Source organism: Apaloderma vittatum, unplaced genomic scaffold, assembly GCF_000703405.1.
Source record: "Apaloderma vittatum isolate BGI_N311 unplaced genomic scaffold, ASM70340v1 scaffold10838, whole genome shotgun sequence".
Classification (NCBI taxonomy): domain Eukaryota; kingdom Metazoa; phylum Chordata; class Aves; order Trogoniformes; family Trogonidae; genus Apaloderma; species Apaloderma vittatum.
The window spans coordinates 96,579-115,668 of record NW_009732480.1 but is presented as its reverse complement, the minus strand read 5'-3'; the positions used below and the strand labels follow the sequence as shown (position 1 = coordinate 115,668).

General features: G+C 48.3%; 1 protein-coding gene across 1 annotated transcript in view; it reads right to left on the bottom strand.

Moving 5' to 3' along the window:
• NRG2 (neuregulin 2) overlaps positions 1 to 14,633 on the bottom strand; it is a gene marked incomplete at both ends in the record, with an annotated part of 57,687 nt that extends 43,054 nt beyond the window's left edge. The window contains 2 exon segments of the mRNA XM_009875551.1: positions 2,091 to 2,227; positions 14,462 to 14,633. Coding sequence (XP_009873853.1) covers positions 2,091 to 2,227; positions 14,462 to 14,633 — 309 coding nt within the window.
• Between the last annotated feature and the right edge of the window lie 4,457 nt (positions 14,634 to 19,090).

Here is a 19,090-nt window from a genome sequence, read left to right as displayed (position 1 = left end):
TACCAGAACATATAGAAACAGCAATAGCTGGAGTAATATTCTGGGAAAGAGGGGAAGGCTCCAAGAGGAGGCCAGTTCACACGTCTGCTCTGATTAATTGTTACAAACTGCTAGAACTTCACAGAGCTCTGTGTTGAGATGTAGCCACAATAGGATCAGTGCTAAGGAGCCTCAGGAAGAATGCAGGCAGGGACAGAAGACAGCACACACGTGGGTTCAGAGACAAGCAGATACCCTGAGGAGTTTTCTACTGACAGACATCACAGAAGAAGGGAGCTTGCAAAAGTGAGGAAGGCTGTCATAGTCCCAGGAAGACCCAGCAGTAAGTAGAGACGGAAACTCCAAGATAGCAAGTGCCCAGGCATGGGTGAAGGCTGCTCAGCTCTGGGTGGCTCCAAGCAGGAAGGGAAAAAGGGGTGCAAAACGGATGACAGAGCTGCAAAATCCTACAGCAATTGCCTCTGCCTTGCTTAGCTTTGCAAGGGACTACAACTAGCATTCCACCGCTGTCCTGCCAGGTGACCTGCAATAGCAGCAGCCAGCTGTGCGTGCAGTGGGGAGCGGCAAGCCAAGGCAGATGTGCGAAGCAGCTCAGAGAACGGATTAATGAAGCGCTGCCACAGCAGGGCACAGCAGGGAATCTGGATCTGCAGCACCTTGCAGCCTGCCACTCCCACTAAGAGAAGGTACAGGCTAGATCTCTGGGTCTCTTTGGTGGCTTTTCAGGTCTACACACATTTTGGGGCAACCAAGGTGTGACCTCATATGCCCCTGTGACCTGAGTGAGAGCAAACCCCTGTCCTTGCCAGGCAGCACGTTGTCCTGTGGAGGAAGAGACAAACCCTGACAAGTGCTGCCGTCACCCGTGTGTGTGGGAAGGGGATGTTTGACGTTGTAAGAGGCCAATGGGCATTGTCCTGGTGCAGGCTCAGAGCCATGCAGCAGGCACTGCTCAGTCAGGCTCTTCCTCTTGCTAGGGACTGTGAAGGGCGAGTGGAGGAGGCAGGCACGGCTCCGATGACAGGCACCTGCTGCCCGTGCATGTTGCACATGCAGCTCCCAGTCAAAACAGGGATATTTTACATTGCAGTGGGGCAGCTGAACCATAAGTCAGAAAAAAAGGAGTGGCACTGCCTCAGTTAGCTTACCCTGGACACCTTCCCCATCGCAACTGGAAAGAAACATGGCAGAGCAGCAGGGCTAACCTCATAGATGTGAAGCACGAAAGCACGGAGGTCTGAGCATGCATGGCCTTTCTCCAGACTTTGCAAGCACTGGGTTTTTACAGACAGAGTAACTGAAGGGGAGGCTAAGTGGTATTGCAGCTTCACAGAATAAAAGACTCGGGACCACAAACACTGCTGAGGCAGGGGTTAATAGAGAAAATAATGCCAGGAAGCAGCAGGAGAAAGCTACCTTCCTTCACATTTGTCCAATGCTAATAAGAGCATTAGTCAACAGAGAAACCAGATCAGAGCAAAGGGCTGCAGAGCCCGGAGCCTGGGCTCCCACAGTGGCATTCCCATTGTGAATGGCAGGAGGAAGAGCTTAGAAGCAGAGCTTGTACAGAGTCATCCCTTCCCCAGTCACACCCTCCCGGCTTCTGGCAACCAATGCAGAGACTTTCTGAGCTGCAGGGTACACCCAAACCATCATGTTAGGCAATATAATTATTATGACCAAGATAATAATAAAACCACCTAACCTCAGACTCCATCCGCTGAGCTCTAAGAGATGGAGCACACATTCTAGGATGAAAACCAGAAGCAACTTCACTCATCACAAAACTATGGTTTAATTACTTGTCTTCTGGTGAGTTTTGCTTCTCAGAAATTCTTAAAAAAAATAAAACATCAAGCCCACCAGCTTTCTTTCCTCCTTAGTCCTTTAACAAAAAATGCATAGACTGTAAGTTTATTTAAAATGTAAATTAATCACATTGCCAGTGACAGATAACAAAGATAAACATTTATGCTAAGCTGTATTTTTCTTATCTCCCAAGATTATTTTACTCGATATCCTGAAAGCATGAAACAAAATACAAGACAGATCACGTGCAGAACCTCCCACTTCCTGCTTGACTGGCAGACAGCTCAAGACATTTGCTGGCTTCTTCACTTACCACTTTTCACATTCAGGCTTTTTCCCTAAAACGTTCTCCGCTTCGCAGCTGTACTCCCCAGCATCTTCCAGCTTCACCTTGTTGAACTGCAGTCTGGAAATCTTTCTGTTGAAAAGTACAGCAGACATTTCTTACTCGATTGCTAACCGTCCTCAAGAATTGATAACCATTCCTGGCCCTGATATGCTGCCTGCTCACCCTGTCTTGAGAGGATGGGCTGCCTGACCTCACTCAACCTTGCCCAGGATTCAGGTGAGCCCATTCCCAGGAATCACAGCCAGCGTGATTTCCTAAAGGAACATCTCCCTCTGAACACGCTGCTTTTAGTGTATGGCCATGGCTTGGCCTGATACGTGTTCTCAGCATCACAGAAAGTCTTGCAAAGGCGTGAGCCCAGGAATCCCAGCATCCCAGCACACAGACTTTCCGCACCAGAGAAAAGTCACTTTACTGACGGGGAGCGAGATATGTGTTCTGCACCTTTCTCAGCAAGGAGGCCGAGCAGCCCAGTGCTTCACCAGCTGCGTTCAGCAGTGCTGCACAGTCAAGAGCAAACACCTGCGGGGTCAGAGGGGACTCATCCCTTTCCAGCCTGTAGACCAAAACTCTCTGGTTTGACCTAGTCAGGTATCATGTAGCCTTATCCATGCCAACAAACAGAGCAAGTGCTTTGCCTCCCCCAGATACACACACTCCCCAAGTACTACAAACATGTGGAGCTGAACTGCACGCCATCGCCTTATCAGCCAGAAGTGCCTAGAAAGAGCAGAAGAGGTGCACGTGATGACTTCCCGTGTCACCCAACAACCATGGGAGAGGCAGCAGCTCCGCGGCAGCGATCCACGGTGCTACGGTGAAGACGAGCATCGCCTTTCCCGCCGGCTATGACTGATGTCTCGTTCTCTGGGATGTCTCTTTGACTAACAAGCAAAACCTGTTGTTGCCTAGTTTAACAGCTATAGGAGCCTTCAACACGTGCTGAACAGCACTCATGACAGCACAGCAGAACCCTCCCATTAGGCCCTCTGTTTTAATACATTTCCTTCCATTTTAGCCATCTGATCAAAAACCACCTGTGTACTCTTCCCATGTGAACATCTCCCTGTTTTATACCCTTTTATCTCAGGTCTGTGTTACACAGCCACTTTATTTGGAGACTCGGTAATACTGCCAGCTTTAGAAAAAGATCCCAGTTGCCTACGTCGCTTAAGGCAAATATAATTCCTTTTATGTGGAAAATAATCATTAGCTTTTGGACATATTTGCAATATTACATTGTGTCATCTGAGAAGGACTTTTCTTTGGGCTGTGCAAATCATCGTCCATAGGAAGTCCTTCACAGAAGCTCACTGGCCTCTTTTTAACACCCTGACATGCTGTTCTACTGGGAGGCACAGCACAAGGACACAGCATGAACATCTCACTAGCTATATTAGTAAATTAAAAGCACTTGGAGACAGCTTGGTACAGCTCCCAGGACAGAGGCGCTGCCCTGTTTTACAGGATGCGGTCAAGTGTTCAATTGCACGAGTTCAGACCCCATGCGGAGCAGTTTTTAAATGAATGTCGACAGTGTGCAAAGATCTCTCGAATCTTTCTAATCCTAGGTCTCCCCTCATCCACTGTGCAAAGCCAATGATTTGGGCACACACGCTCCAATGCGGGTGCCTAAACACGCAGTCTGGTTCAGAGTGATGCAAAGCCGCCTGAACTGCCAGTGCTCTGTGCTTCTCTGAACCTTCTCAAGGCTCTCAGAGCAACCTGTGACAGTCCTTGGCATCATGGTCCTTGCTGCTGCAATCTTAGGAGTCAAGCAACACCAAGGAGACAACAAAGCACTTAAAGTCCTCCAGGACCTGTTGCTGCCTGGTTCTGCATGTTGCTGGGGAGGTGTGATGGGCACCTGGTGAAGGGGATTGGTTCTGTTGTGCTGTAGCACCTGGTCCGGGACCGCGTTCCTCCCTCCCTCCACAGAGGCAGGTGCAGGAACACTCAACAAAGGGGTGAGGTGGGCTCCTGCTACTACTGCACGCAGCTCCGAGACTTCACCCGGCACTGCCCAGCCCTTACTTTCTCTCAGCTGTCTCAACCCTCACTGACAGAACACACCGTTTGTTTAACAAGCCCTCCGACACAACAGGCTTGTAGCTATTGCTGCAGCACAGAGCGAAAGCAGCAACACATACATGTTGAAAGCAGCTTGGAAAAGCCAGGCTTTAACTCTATGTCCTGCAGAAAACATCACCCTCACGCACCAGTCAGTGGAGGCTATCTGCCAGGGCAGAGCTGAATGAACACGTCGCCTTCAGCTGCTCGAGGACAGATCCTCTAATGATAACTGGCCCTGCTGCACTCTCATATGCACAGCATGTCTCACCATGTGTAGTAACCAGAAAAATCCACAACAGCATTAGAATATCACCTATGTACGTGATCTTTTACAGGGAAATGGTTTTAAGTCCCAAAGATACAAATTAGTAAGTTATTAGTGACACAAAAGGCTAATGAAAGGGGGCAAATTCGACAGATTCGTCTCCAAGAACAGGATGAGAGACATTTGGTCTCTTACCTGGAACTGGAGAGGAGCGTGTGCAGAATAAAAAGCAACGATGGCATTTGCAGTGTGTCAGCATCAAGGTGAACCCAAAGAGGATTATTTTGTTTTAATAGACAACTGTCAAAAGAACTTATTTTTCATCAGAGTTTGTTGGAATTATCCTGGATTTTAAGATCCCCTCAAAAAATCAAGAACTTTTTCTGCTTTTCGTACCCCACACTAATGCTATAACTACTCTTGGTCTCCACACTGTGATTCTTAATGTCATGTAACAGATTTAGGGGACAGAGAGGAAGGGTGCAGTCAAAGATCAGTTTTAAAGTGGAAACTAGCCATAGCAGAGAGAATTTCCCTATTCCAGGAAGCACTGAAACAGCCAGAGAAATACCTTGGTTGACAGCGTTATTCACATGCCTTTTAATTCACATGGATAATGCCTGTGCATTAGAAGAATTGAAATGAAGGAGGTAAAAGAGACTAGACCTCGCTTGATCTGTATGTGGCAGAGACAACCAGTGTGCCTCTATTTTAAAACGTCCAAGTGCTGATAAAATATCTCAAAATTACCCTGGAAATTCTTTTTTTTCAAGTACCTGACAGCAGGTACTTTGTTCCCTTGAGGGCTGAAATGCCTCCTTTTTTTCCCAGAAGGAGCAAGGAGTTGCAGACAAGGAATCATGTTGTGCACAGGAGCTTTGCAGCAAGTTGCCTGCTGTTGTTGCGGGCAGCGTGTCTCCTGGGGACATCAGTCCCTGGGAACACCAGTCCCTGAGAAAGCCCCACCGGGTGCCTTCACAAGGGTGCCCGGCTGCCAGACGGTGCCGTTCTTCTAGAGGAAGGCGCTGCCCCAGGCTGTTTGTTCAGTGAAAGGGCCAGGGTCACTGACAGATCCCATCATTTCACTGCAGTGCCACTCCGCTGACATTTCTTTACTCCAGGGGAAAAACTGCCTCATTGTCTTTCCTGACCCTCAGCACATATGACTTAGCCACACACTAATTATCTCCTGTAGTGCCAGTGGAGGGATAAGCCGTGGGGAATATGTTGTCTGCAAGCTCTGGGGGACAGGATTCACAAGGAGACCTTCAGCCTGGCCAGAAGAAGATCCCCTAAAATACCTTTGTGGCCAAGAGAAGAGAGTCCCCAAGAGGGCAGTTTGGAGCGATGAGTGAATCACCCTTTGCAGTGCCAATCTCCAGACTACAATGGGAAACAAGGAGATCAGCCCTTGGCCGGGACCTACACAAAGATCCCAGCAAATTCTGGCCGGGAAGGGTGGCCTCATCTGCTGTAATTTAGACATCTCAGAGTTAGACATCTAAATATGAGCTCGGGCCCTGAGGCCTCCAGTACAGTCAGAGGAAGAGAAACAGGCACTTCATCTCAGCCAAGGAGGAACTTTTCATGACAGGAATCATGTTTCCACCAGCACTTTGGTCAAGCTTGACCTACTGCTTTACCTACTGCCAAGTGAAAATGGCACCGTCTTCCCAGGTAATCTCCTTGCAAAGCCATTCATCTCTGAAACATGTGAGCAGGAGAGCAGCTGCCACAAGCTCTCCCAGACACCTATGATTCACTGAGGACTCAGTATCCCCCATGTGAGTTCAGCCACTTCTGCATCACTCAGGACAAAAATAGCTCTAGGATTACTACTGTTGTAGTGGTTTATTAGTCCTCTAAAAACAGGGTAGCTAACATGTAAGTAATAAAGAAGTCAAGGAAGCAGCTGATGAGGAGAATTTGAAGACTACACCATATGTAGCCTCTAAATTGTCAATGAAAAAGCTGCACATAGTAAACACACCAGAGATCCTAGGAAAAGGAAATTCCCAAACATAACCCTTGCAGAGGACACGCTGAATACACCACTGTGGTTACCTATTAACTCCATTCCTCTCTGTTTGCACAGAGAGCCGGTGGCAGGAAGCACACTGATACTGCAGAGAGCAGAAAGGCCAGCAATTGCGGTAACGCACACCGCTTACACTCCTGCCAGAGATTTAACCGGTGCTTATGTGCTGTCCTGGCACTCTGCACGGTGCTGCGTTTGTCCTGGGAGAAAGCAGGCTAATGACTGGCAAGAAGATTCAGAATACCCAGTTCTTCAGCTTACAGTCAAGACTGTAAAAACATCAGGCAGACCCACTGGCTGGAGCAGGGGCTCTCTGTGCCCTGGCCCCAAAGAACACAAACATCTTCCCCAGCACTCAGCGGGAGAAAATCATGTAGAAGAAATCGCTGCAATGCAAAGCAGAGTGGGGATGGCCACGACAAAGCACCTCTGTCCAGCAGAGCAGACGTGGCAGCTGGGAGCATCCTCTCCCTTGCACAGCCAAATGGAAATGAGTCCAATCTCTTCCCAAGATACAGAGCAGCACAACAGAGCCGGGCAAGCCAGCTGCCTGATAAAAAGAAGTGGCCCTATGCTGGCTGCTGTGCACTCTAGGGCATGGTCTGTTTAGCTCAGGATTAGCTGAAAAAACAGCAAACAGGAAAAGGGGGAAAAATGTCCTCAAGCAAAGCAGTCAAATAAAAGGAGAGGAATGTCCTGACTTTTGGGCTCAGCCATCATTCTTTCTGCAGTGGGCAAAATCTTCCTTCCTCCTCCCCTCGCACCATCATTTTCCCCGTTCAGCGTTTGACCTGCCAGGATTGTGGGAGAAGCAGGCATGGGAGACAGGACCAACCATTCCCTGACCCCCTCTGCCTGCTCTCTTCTACCCCTGCTCCCCATCATTAAAGTGCTGTTCTAACCTGAATAGCAGATTTGCCCCTTCTCTGCTCAGCAGTGCTCTTGCCTCTCTGCACCCAGGCGGGGGACAGGCTGATTTTAAAAGGAAGACTCAGCAAGTGCTCCCTCTGCAGAGGTTACACTGACACTGGTGTCAGAGTGAGAGCCGGAGTCCCCTTCTGGGTTGCGCTGTGTCAACAAAATGGGAGAAGATCAATGGGTACACTCCAAAGAGCAGGGTCACTTGTGCAACCCCCCTCCATCCTCAAATTCAGCCTGGGGCCAAATTGCCACAGCTGTTCCTGCAAGGGGAAGAGGTGTAGAGCAGCAGTGGCAGTGTAATGCAGCCACTCGCTGGTCCTGGGAGTGGACTTTGAGGTCACTCTGTGGAGAGGCAAACCCCCGTGTGCTGCTCCTCCTCATGCCAGGCAAGTTCACTGCAGCTGCCAGGATGTGAAATCAATAAATACGTAAAAAGCTGAGTTTTGGGTTAAAGCTGATGTACAGACCTGATGTTAGCGCAGAGTCCCTTGTATTACTTGTCCTGGAATTCAAGCCAATTGATCCGCCCCACAAATGTTTCCTCCAACCCCAAGACTGGGATCTGAATTGCTCTGAGAAAATGTAAATCCTGGAGCAGTGCTCTGAGGCCAGCTCAGAGCAGGTTCTGTCCCTGCTTGCTGTGATGCCTCACAGGGGCACGTTAGCAGTCTCCCAAGAGCCAGGGACCTCCCAGCACTAAATATGGAAGAGGTATCTCCTTGTCCCAAAGAGTGGAGTGTACAACCTCAATACAGAGACAAGGTGCCCCAGGTAGGTGTGAGGCCAGGAGAGCGTGCAGAGGTCTCCGTATCTCAGCAACAAAACCACAAGCTCATTCTGTAGCATGGAGGGTCAGTGCTGCTGAGGACAAGGCACAGAAGTCCCAGTTCAGAAACATACCACATATTAGAGGCTGATCAGAGGCAGGGAAGGAGAAGAGGGAGGTGTCCTACTAACAGCAGCTGTCTAGAGGAAAGCCCTGTGCAGAGCACAGGAATGGAGATGAGCAGAGCCAGGCTGCAATTACTCAGATCTGGAAAAAGCATTTACGGGCAAAGCGGTCATGGGAAATGGATGGCACCACTAGACAGTCAGAGAACTACCCCTCCAAAATCTCTGCGTAACCTATCACCACGGTGGTACCCAGGGTTCTGCAAGAGATTCAGCTGCACTTTGGGGGCTCCTTTCCAAGTGTGGAGCCTTTGGAACATGTCATTCTCTTACTCCTAAGTAATTTTTCAGCAACTGTCTTGTTTTGGAGATCCTCATCAGTGTCTGATCTGTGGAGTACAAAGGGAACCTGGCAAATTCATGCCTGTAGGTATATAATGTGCTGTCCCAGACGACCTGCCTGCAGCCTCAGCCCTCACCCCAGTCCTCCTCCTCCAGGGCAAAGCATTTTAACTTAAACTGCATGAATGGGATTTCAGCTCACATCTCAACCAGTTTTTCAACCTAGAGTGCTTCAACCTAAACTGTGACTTTTTGCAACTGCAGTGAGCTAAAGTCTGTAGCAAGAGATTTTTATTTTTTTTTAAGCAGCCAACATCACTGGAAAAACACACAAAATTTCAGGCACATAAGCTCCTTCCCTAAGTTTGCACACACCATCAGCTCCAGCAGTCCAGCATCTGACCATAACTTGTTAGTCAGTATAACTCAGTCGAGTTTGATTAAATGCCCACGAATCTCTTAGGAGCCCCAACTTGCAGAGATTGTGGATTGTTCTAGCTCAAGATCCAACTGCTTCTCCTTTCAGTTCTCAAATTCCCTGGTTCAGTCCCAGGTGCATTGGCCAAGATGATGTCCATCATCTCCTTTAAAACAACAAACAGACAAACAAAGGAGATGCTCTCCTTCACACCCCCCTTCAATAAAGTGCCTTCAGCAGCTAAAACCAAATCCCAAATATCGGAGACTTATAATGACATCGTGAGAGTTAGCAAGGCAGAAGCTCCCCTGGTGATTATAACAACACCGGTGCTTGAGAAGAGTCTTAGCTTCAAGGCATCTGGAATTGCTCTCGCAAGAGCCATTGTCAAATGAGCTTTTTCCTTTGTTTAAAAATGTCAGCCTGAAGACCCCTGTCAGAGTGGTGGTATAGCCTGCTCGGGTTCACTCTGGCTCCCACAAGGCTTCAACAGTTCTCTTTGCCCCTCCTTGTCTCCAGGCTTAATTAGGAAATCATTTATCTTTATTGGCACTCTCTTTCCCCTGCTGCTTTGGCATTATTATTATTTTTTGCCTTCATTCCAGAGCAGTGAGCTGTACAGGGAAGACCACAGCCCCATTCATTGTGGGTGGGGAATAATCTACAGCAGGGAGCTCTACAAGGAAGACCCCAGCAATGAATCTGCCTCAACTGGTATCGCCTGAGGGACTACTGTACAGAAACAGGAGAGGAGGGTATCCCTTGGCTCCACTTACAGGCTAACAATAGGGATTCCTGGTGATACTGAAAGTAGGACACTACTCCCAAGGGACGTCATATGGTCAGCCTGTCCCAAACTGAACTGCCAACCCTCTCCAATCTAATGATACGCCTCCTTCATCACCCCAGCAATCTCCCCTGGTAAAAGAGCACACAAAGGGAAGAGGCTGTAAGGACAGCCACAGCGAGGAGACTAACAGGACCCCCTCTGACTCCAGTCAAAGATCTACATGTCTCAGGGCTGACACAGCCTGAGCTGGGGTAGGTGATCTACACCTCCATAAACAGAAACTCCCTTTGCTTTCTCTACAGTTGGCGTTTGACCGTTTGCTGGGACAAGTCAGAGAGTCAAAACCCAACTTTAACTTCTTGGAAGCCAGTGGCCTCAATCAGATCTCAAGACTAGCTCAGCAGAAAACGGTATCACTTGGGCAGCTCCGAGGCAGAGCCGCTCACTCTGCTGTACTTCCACTCCTGCATGTAATTCTTCCCAAGTAATTTCTCTAGGTTCCCCACTAACTGTGTTTTATTTAAATCAAGCCAGAAGTGAACTTCCAGCCAATGATTTCTTCTACCTTAAAGAGAAGCTTCCTCTTTGCGCAAGACGGGCTTGTCCCAGCCTGTTACTAATTACAGATGGAACATGCAGTTCAGAAAGGAGGAATCAGAATTGTTCCCCTCCCTCCAGCAAATATCCACTGAAAAAAACCCAAAACCTGTCTCCTTTGCCTGATGGCACCAGAAGTTCTGCCGGCAAGTTCAAAAAGTAAGAGAGAAGATGATTGATGGAAAAGCTGAAGAGCTGACACATAGCTAACTGCTCCTCTCCTCCTTACAACATATATTTCCCTTATTTCCAAAAAGCTCTCCTAGGAATGCCAGTGGGATCAGATGAAAACTTGATCACAAAAAAAAAGGGATTCAGTCATGCTTTCTAGTCAGAAATCTCAAGGCTCTTTGAAGGCAGCCGGAGGAAAGCCAGGCACAGAGCAGTAGAGGAATAAGTCACTGAGGGCAACCATGTTATTCTTGTCTCCCATCCTAATCCTCCATAGGTTGTCTAAGGGCTGCAGAGTTGCAGACAAAGAGTCCAGCACAGAACTGTGCCCCTGGGCCAATGGAAACACTATGGACAACACCTCCACATCCTGGCAGGGCTCCAGCAGACAACTCTATTAAGTCTTTGGATCGAAGTTTTAAAGAAATGATCCTGTGCACCTGGCCAGGTGCTGAATAGTCCATGAAGCATTTTGCCTTGTGTACTTCTTCTATAAAAGTCCCTCCTCAGTGCTCTATTCCTAGCCTTTTGGCAATCCCACTCTACTCTGACCTGAAAGGAAGACCAGAGGATTATTGGGAGACCAGTGTTATCTCTAAGTGGAGCTAGACACATAAGCCCCATTATTCTTGAATTAATCATCATAGAGCAAGACTTCCTTTCTGAGCTTTACAGTTCAGGATGCTTATCCTTCACCGGAGTACCCTCCTAACATGCTAGAAGTAATGATGTACACCCATATCCCATGACCAGATTTCAGTCCCTCTGCTAAACTCAGCTTCACCAGCTACTTAATGGAGTTATGCAAAGTCATGAGGGCTCCCTTAATCCTCAGCCTGCATGCACAGAGCAATTTTCAATGCTTATTGCATGCAGGAAAGATCAGAAGGAGGCAGGTCCAACGCTCTTAAGGCATTTTAAACCACTGACACTTAACAAAGCCAGTGGAGATGAGAGCTTGAAACCTGAGGAAGACTCAGTCAGATTTACTCAGAGAAGTGTTCCTGCACTGCTGGCTGCTGAAAAAAGGGGCAAACAAGGCACTATGGTCTTCAAACTGTCCCAGCTCAAGAGCTGCCTGAGCCTAGTCTCTGCAGCCAGGCCCCACCAGGGAACTCTCCTCATTTATTGGCATGTTTTAGTGGCAGCAGGGAGCAGGAGGAGAGATGTGAAGTGATTCTGGGGAAAGATCAGCAGGGGACACCTTTGCTGCTGAGGGAGCCTCAGACACTGGAGGAGGCAGGTGCTCAATTTTCTTTAAAATGTTTATCTTTGGTCTTATTTTGCCAGCAGGAAGCACTTCCAGCACGCACATGTCTTTGGCCTGTCACTGGCAGGCTTTAAGGCAACGTGTTGCCATGGAAACTGGTAAATGCAGAATTATGACTTGACAGCAGTGTCCTGAGGAAAGAAGATCAACCTTTTTTCATATGTTTATGTCTCTGACCCAGGGAGCACATGGCCCCCCCCGACCCCACAGCACTGTGGGTGGGACGTCATCCTGCCACAGCTTCGTGCCGGACATGGGGTGCCAGGAGGCAAGGAAGGACTATGGTCTCTGGAAGCACAGCAGGGAAATGCTGCAAGAGGCACTTCTTGCCGTCTCCAGGATCTCTCTCCAGAGAGTTTTGCTGGGTGTTTGGTCTGGGGCTGATCGCTCTCTAGCTCCGAGGCAAATAGCTCCCCAGCGTCCCTGCGAGACCCCAGCGCCAGCAAACCCAGGGTCCCACAAGCTGCCCACCCGCAGGGACGCAGTGTCAGTACGGGGTGGGCCAGCAAGCTCCCCAGGCATTCCTCCCCAGCATCCCAGCTCCAGTACCCATCGGTAAACAACCGAGGCTGAAAAGGGCCACAGAAATACTGAGGCAGGCACACTTCTGCCCAACTGCTGCTGCCTGCAAGCCCAGACGCCCTTCCTGAGCAGACAGCATCTGCTAGACAGGAGCCAGTTATCCTGCACCTGCTTGTGTTTCTAGCCTAAGCCCTCCACCAACCACCTCTCTGCCTCATCCCCAGACAGACACAATTCCTACAGTTATTGCAAAGCAGGCCAACCATTTTGTGTGTGACTTTGAAATCAAAACCAACAGACTGAAATTAAATCATGTGTAGACGTAGTGCTCGGGGACATAGTTTAGGGGTGGGCCTGGCACCACTGGGTTAACAGTTGGATTCAATGACCTTAAAGGTCTTTTCCAATCTAAATGATTCCATGATTTTAAATTAGAATAAGTGACAATGACCCACTCAAGCACTAACTGATTTGTTAACGACTTCTAATTTCAAAAATTAATACTCTGTCAAGTCCATAACGAGAAGAGGCAACCTGTTTTTCCACGCACTCAGGCATAACGTATGTTAGCAAAGAATTAGTTTCAAGTCTTCCAAGGGGTCAGGCAGTGGAAGCAGACTTTGGCCAGAATATACAAGTGTAAACATAGTCACAATTTTGGAATAATTTTAAGATACATCGTATGTAAACATTTGGCCTTGGAAAATACCAATACCATGGGGCCATTTAAATCAATTTCTACTGAGAACTGGGACCTATTTCTCCTGGTCTTTCTGCACCACCTGAATGAGGTGGTCCCTGGAATGACACTCACTGACTGACCAAGAGTTTTAGGGAGTTTGGGGCAGTCACGATGTAGCTTGTCCTGGGTGCAGCAACACAAGGTCTTGCATGAGGCAAGTCCTCAGTGTGTGACTACGGGCCCTAATCAGGCAGCATCATGATGTGCTCTTGCGTCCTTGCAGTTGCCTTAGATGCTTTCGAGTCCACCTAAGCTGAGGAGAGTACAGAGCAATTCCTCCCACATTTATGCAGGCCTATTGTTGGCTGGTGGGACAACTGCTAGGTTTGGACAGCTTCTGCATTCAAATCCTTCATAGAATCATAGAATCATAAAACAATTCAGGTTGAAAAAGACCCTTGGGATCATCAAGTCCAACCGCTGACTCTACACTACAAGTTCACCCCTAAACCATATCACCCAACAGCCCATCTAAACGACACTTGAACACATCCAGGGATGGCGACTCAACCACCTCCCTAGGCAGCCTGCTCCAGGGTCTGACCACTCTTTCTGTGAAGAATTTCTTCCTAATGTCCAGCCTAAACCTGTCCTGTTGCAACTTGCAACCATTCCCCCTGGTTCTTCCCTAATTACCTGTGAGAAGAGACCAGCACCAACCTCTCTACAATGTCCTTTCAAGTAATTGTAGAGCATGATGAGATCCCCCCTCAGCCTCCTCTTCGTCAAACTCAACAGACCCAGCTCCCTCAATCGCTCCTCATAAGGTCTGTTCTCCAGGCCCTTCACCAGCTTTGTTGCCCTCCTCTGCACTCGCTCCAACATCTCGGTATCTCTCCTATACTGAGGTGACCAAAACTGAACACAATACTCAAGGTGCATTACAAACCAAAATTCAATCCTGGTGACCTAAGCTGCCAACAGCCAGTCTACAGTTTTTTTTATCTCCCCAGGTCACTGGACACCCACCTCAGAAACCCAATGGCACAGTAACCAAGGAGAGCCCCACCTACAAACCCAGCATTTATCCTGTGCACTCTTTGCTCCTCTCTCTCTGCTACTCTCTGAGTAAACTGGGAATATTGCTCAGTCTCCTGGTCATGGCAAATGGTCTGTGCATGCCTCTATGACCTCAAGGAAGCATCTCAGCACTGCTCAGGAGCGACTTGGACAGCACAGCACCACTTCTAGCCAGGTAGTCCCCCCGGACCCAAACACTTAGCGTTAGTGATCAGAGGCAGAGCAGCCCCGTAACATACTTACTTCCCATTCCCATACTTGATCCGGATGTCCTTGCTCTTCTTCAGCTCTTTGCCATCTTTAAACCATTTGTAGGATGGCTGAGGGTTTCCAGCAGTCGCCTCGCATTTCAGTGAAATCTTTTCACCGACATGAACGTTTGGGCTTTTCAGTTTCTTCAGTTTGGGAGGGACAGCTACAAAAAAAAAAAAAAAGAAACCAGACAATGTGAAACCTGCCTCTCCCAGAGGCTGCACACAAGCGATGCGAGCCCGTCGAGCTCCCTTCCCCTGGGAAAAGCACTCACTGCTGCAGTCACGGCTGGAGAGAGGCTGCATGCCAGCTTGACCCCCAGGTTTGACTGGCACACCAGCGGGGAAGTACTACAGAGTCAGAAACACCCTCGTGGGGAACAGAGGGAGGCCCTGGGTCTGTCTCGCTCCTTTCTCAGCTCCATGTGGCCAAACCCCACTGCTCCCCTCACCCACGCAGACAGGACCCACGTGTCTCCCACTAGCGTGGGGCTTTGCTCTGTTCTCCAGGCTCTCTCACCGGGCTAGAGCCAAGGATGCAGGAGCTCAAGCTCTTCAGAGACTATTTTTGCCCTCATCCTGCTATTGCCGCTGATTATTCCCAACAGTTACACAACCTCTGCCAACAGGCACGCTGCCAATCCCACACCCCCACCAGCCACAGCCGGTGTGTTTCGCTGCAGAAGGAACTGAGGCAGGTCGTGGGGAGCAACTCCCCCGTGCCCCAGCAGCGCGGGCCACAAGATGTCCCACGCCTGCTGCTAAGACAGAGGGTCATTCAGCACGAGAGCACTGGCAGCAGAGCAACAGCCACTGACACAGGCTGCGATGGAAACCTGCATTTGTAAAGGATGAGAATTAGAGGAAGAGTTATTCTTCAGGTTGCGCTCAGAAAAGTGAAAGACTAAAGCTATTTGAAGTAATCTTAAGACCTGCAATGTCAGGCTGGCCAGCAGCTCTTCCAGTTTGAAGCCTGGCTCTTCAAATGAGCTTTCCTGGGTGTTTCAGAGAGGTGATTTTACCATGCACCTGAAATATCAGCAGAGAGGGAGACACTTCTTATCAATCTCTGCCAGGCTTTCTATTCATCCTGATAAGGAAGGATTAGCAGGCTTGCCATTTTTCTTTCAACTGACAGCTCTGCACTCTTCTAGCTCCCTTTTTCATTCTCAGCGTTAACCTTAAAAAAAAAAAAACACAACAAACCAGCACGTTGCTGAGCTTGCCTTAATAATACCAGGTTTCCACTTGTCTAAGATGTGTTACAGATAAAGTATTTCCTCTGTCTAATATGAACAAGCCACCTTTTAAATGCCTAGTGCGTTCTGATCTTGGGATATGGAAGAGCAAGTAAAGGAGGAAGAATTGGATGGGTGTCATTAGAGCAACCTCTATTTTATAGACCTTCATATGTCTCTGCTCATTCTTCATACCAAGCTAAGTCATCATAGGTTGGTTTTATTTAAAGGCCATTTCCAGTGAAAGTGATCCTATAACACAGCTTGGACCGTTGCTTCAGGCCACACACTGATGTCCTTCACTGCTTCCCAGGTCACCACACTATGGCACAGCCAAAGTGACTTCTGAACAAAAAATGATCTCACCTTTCCCCAAACTTCAGGAGTTCTGTGAAAATCCAAGGTGTCCTGGGTTTTGTGAAGCCAATACACCTGATGTTTGCCTGGAAATGGATCACCCAGAAGAGAGGAAGTCAATGAATGGAGAAGAGAGCTTGTCTCTTCTCAGAACACTGGGCACGGAGAGCCGGGAAGGTAAATAGGACCTTGCTTTTTATAGAGGTCATTTAGGGGAATAAAGAAATAGTCTCTGTCAAATATTTATTCTGTCTGAATGTGTGTGTCGGTTGGCTCCTATTGCACACTGAGGTCACCCTGTACCATGCCAACAGCATACACATGCCTTAAATACTGGGAAGGTCCTGACCTTGGCATTGGTGCATCTGCTTCACATCATTTCCAGGCTTGTTGTATGCAGAATTATGAATCAGGCAGCATGGCCTGGGAGAAAGATGTGTCAGCCTTGTCCCTCTCCCAAGAAAATGCTGGCAAGAGCAGAACAAAGCCGAGAAACCTGGAGATCACTGAATGAGAAGACAAGCAAGAAACCTCCCAAGATCTCTATTCCCTGGTTCCACCCCACTGTCACGAATCATACCTCACCCAAACCTATTCACCTCTTGCACCTTGTGCTCTTGGCCACCAGTGACAAAATTACGTGACATTCCTAAATAGGTGGGTCCAAAGAGGCATAAGCCAAGCGTGGCAGTTACAGAGCTGGTGCTCACACAGGGCAGGGCCTCTTTCCTGCATCGCATCGCCTCCATCAGACTCCTGCCCAGAAAAAGGGAAGAGAACATATTTCCTCCCCTGATTACATGTCTTACTACAAGAGGGAAAAAGACGGTGCATTCGGCTCACAAGCCACGCTTCGTGGACTGCAGTTTCCCCATTGAATCAGACAGGGCAGTGAAAGGAGAATCCAATCCAGAAATATTTTGGACTGTGTCTGGGAAAAGCGTTGTGCACAAAGAAACTGAGCCGTGCTCCCAGCACATCTGTGCCTTACTGCTGCGCTACGAGCCTGGCTGGTGCTTGCACAGCAGCATGGGAAGAGCAGACAGAGCCCCAAGCTCTGGGGACGCAGCATCCAGAGCCGTGCAAAGGCTGCTGCAGTCGAAAGGGAAGCCCAGCCTTGGTCTCCTGGAAGGGTTGGAAATTCTCTCTTCATAATTCTGTCATCTTTTAGGAAAGAAAAAAAAAACAACAAAAAAACACCCAACCCAAAACCCCCAAAAACCAGATATCCTCATTTAGAGCTGTTAACTGCTGACGAGTCTGCTTTGTGCCAGCCAAAGACCTTCCACTGTTTTTTATTCATATTGTTTAAACTGCAGCCCTTATTCCTAGCCTGAATTTCTCTAACTTTGGCTTCCAGCCAAGAGATCTCTCTGCCTTTCTTTGGTGAATTTGAATCTCATCTAGCAACCAGAAACTTCTCCCTTTTTAGGTACTTGTAAACTATGAATGAATCACCTTTCAACCTTCTCATGCAGTAAAGTAGCTTGAGGGGACCAAAACAGCACACAGACTGTTAATACTGGAGTATGTCAAAGTTTTACATTTTAGGTGAATTTTCAGCTTCAGCATTGACCCATTTCCTATCTCTGCCCTGTCCAAATCACAGAATTTCAGCTCAGCAAGTTGCAAGCTTGGCAACTCAAACAGAGGTGAGGATTTTAAAAGTGCCTCCTTCCTTCAGTGCTTTGAAATTACGGGTCATTTTAGTGTTTGGTACTTCTTCAAACATGTTGGGAAAACAAAGTCACTAGCTTCAGACATACCAAGACAATGTACTATCCCTGGCAAACAGTTTCAGACATACACCAAGCGTGCTTCAGGCCCAATCTCCCCACATCTCCAGCAGCTCCCAGCTTCTCAGCCTCCTCCCCACAGGTTACTGCTGCTCAGATGTAGCCAGCACAGCTTTTGTCAGAGCTAAAACACCAAACCACGGCCACCCAAGTCATCCCATCATCCTGGCACGGGCTGAGCAGAAGCTGCCGTTTCAGCTCTTCATATCTGAACCTCATGGGTGAGGTCATCATCTGAACCAGCTCGTGGTCTCCCCATCAGCCACTTTAGCACCACACACTGCTCAGCCACCACTGCTACTGGTTTCAGGAAAACAGGGAGGTTTTTGGCTGTGCTTGTCAGACTGAGGCTACAGGTAGCTTCAGGCAATCATATTGAGGTCACCTTGTGACCCTCTCAACCCCTCCTCTATCCAAATTTGAGCTTCCTCTCCATGGACGTGAAGAGCACCTGAGATGTTGGACAGAAGAAGCAGCTGCCCTCTAGGCAATTTTTCTAAAAGACAACCACTGTGCTGCAGAAAGAAGGGTTTGATCTTGGTAGAACCAAGACCAACAATAAATGCAGATTTTCTACAGGCTTTTGCTCACTCCAAGGTCCAATTAAGCCCAAGAAACCATTAGATCCCAGCCTATACTAGTTGTGCAAGCTGTAAGAATTAACCTTAAAATGTGCTTTGGCTGAGATCAACAAATGCACACGATTTCCTAACCTGTGTGAAGAGTCATGCTTCACTAAAATGCCTTTGTGGGAGAGGTTTGCCCTCTGACAGCTGTTCCAGCTTCTACTGCCAAATTAACACCTTCTCATGGAGAGGAGAGGGTTACAAAAGTCTAACAAATCGAGCTCTAAATTACACCGTATCAGCTGCTTGAGCATCCACCGTAAAAGGACTTATGTGTACACGCTGCTTTAACTAATTCACTTCTGACTATGTTTGATATTACACTGAAGTACCTTGATGATAATAACATCTCTTTTACTTCTGGTACCTGGAGTATGCCTGAAAGCACCTCAGAGCCTCAGCTCAAAACATCGTTAATCATCAATGGGCAGAGTGCCCAAACAGTGTCCAACAGTGGAGCAGTAACAAAATCACATCCCACCCACAAAGCATCATACGTAAACAACCCCTCAGCAGCATAAAGAGGAATCAAGTTATCCTGGGAAAGGTGCTCAGCACACTCTCAAACAGCCAGCAATGCTAGCCACAGATACTGCTTCAAGAG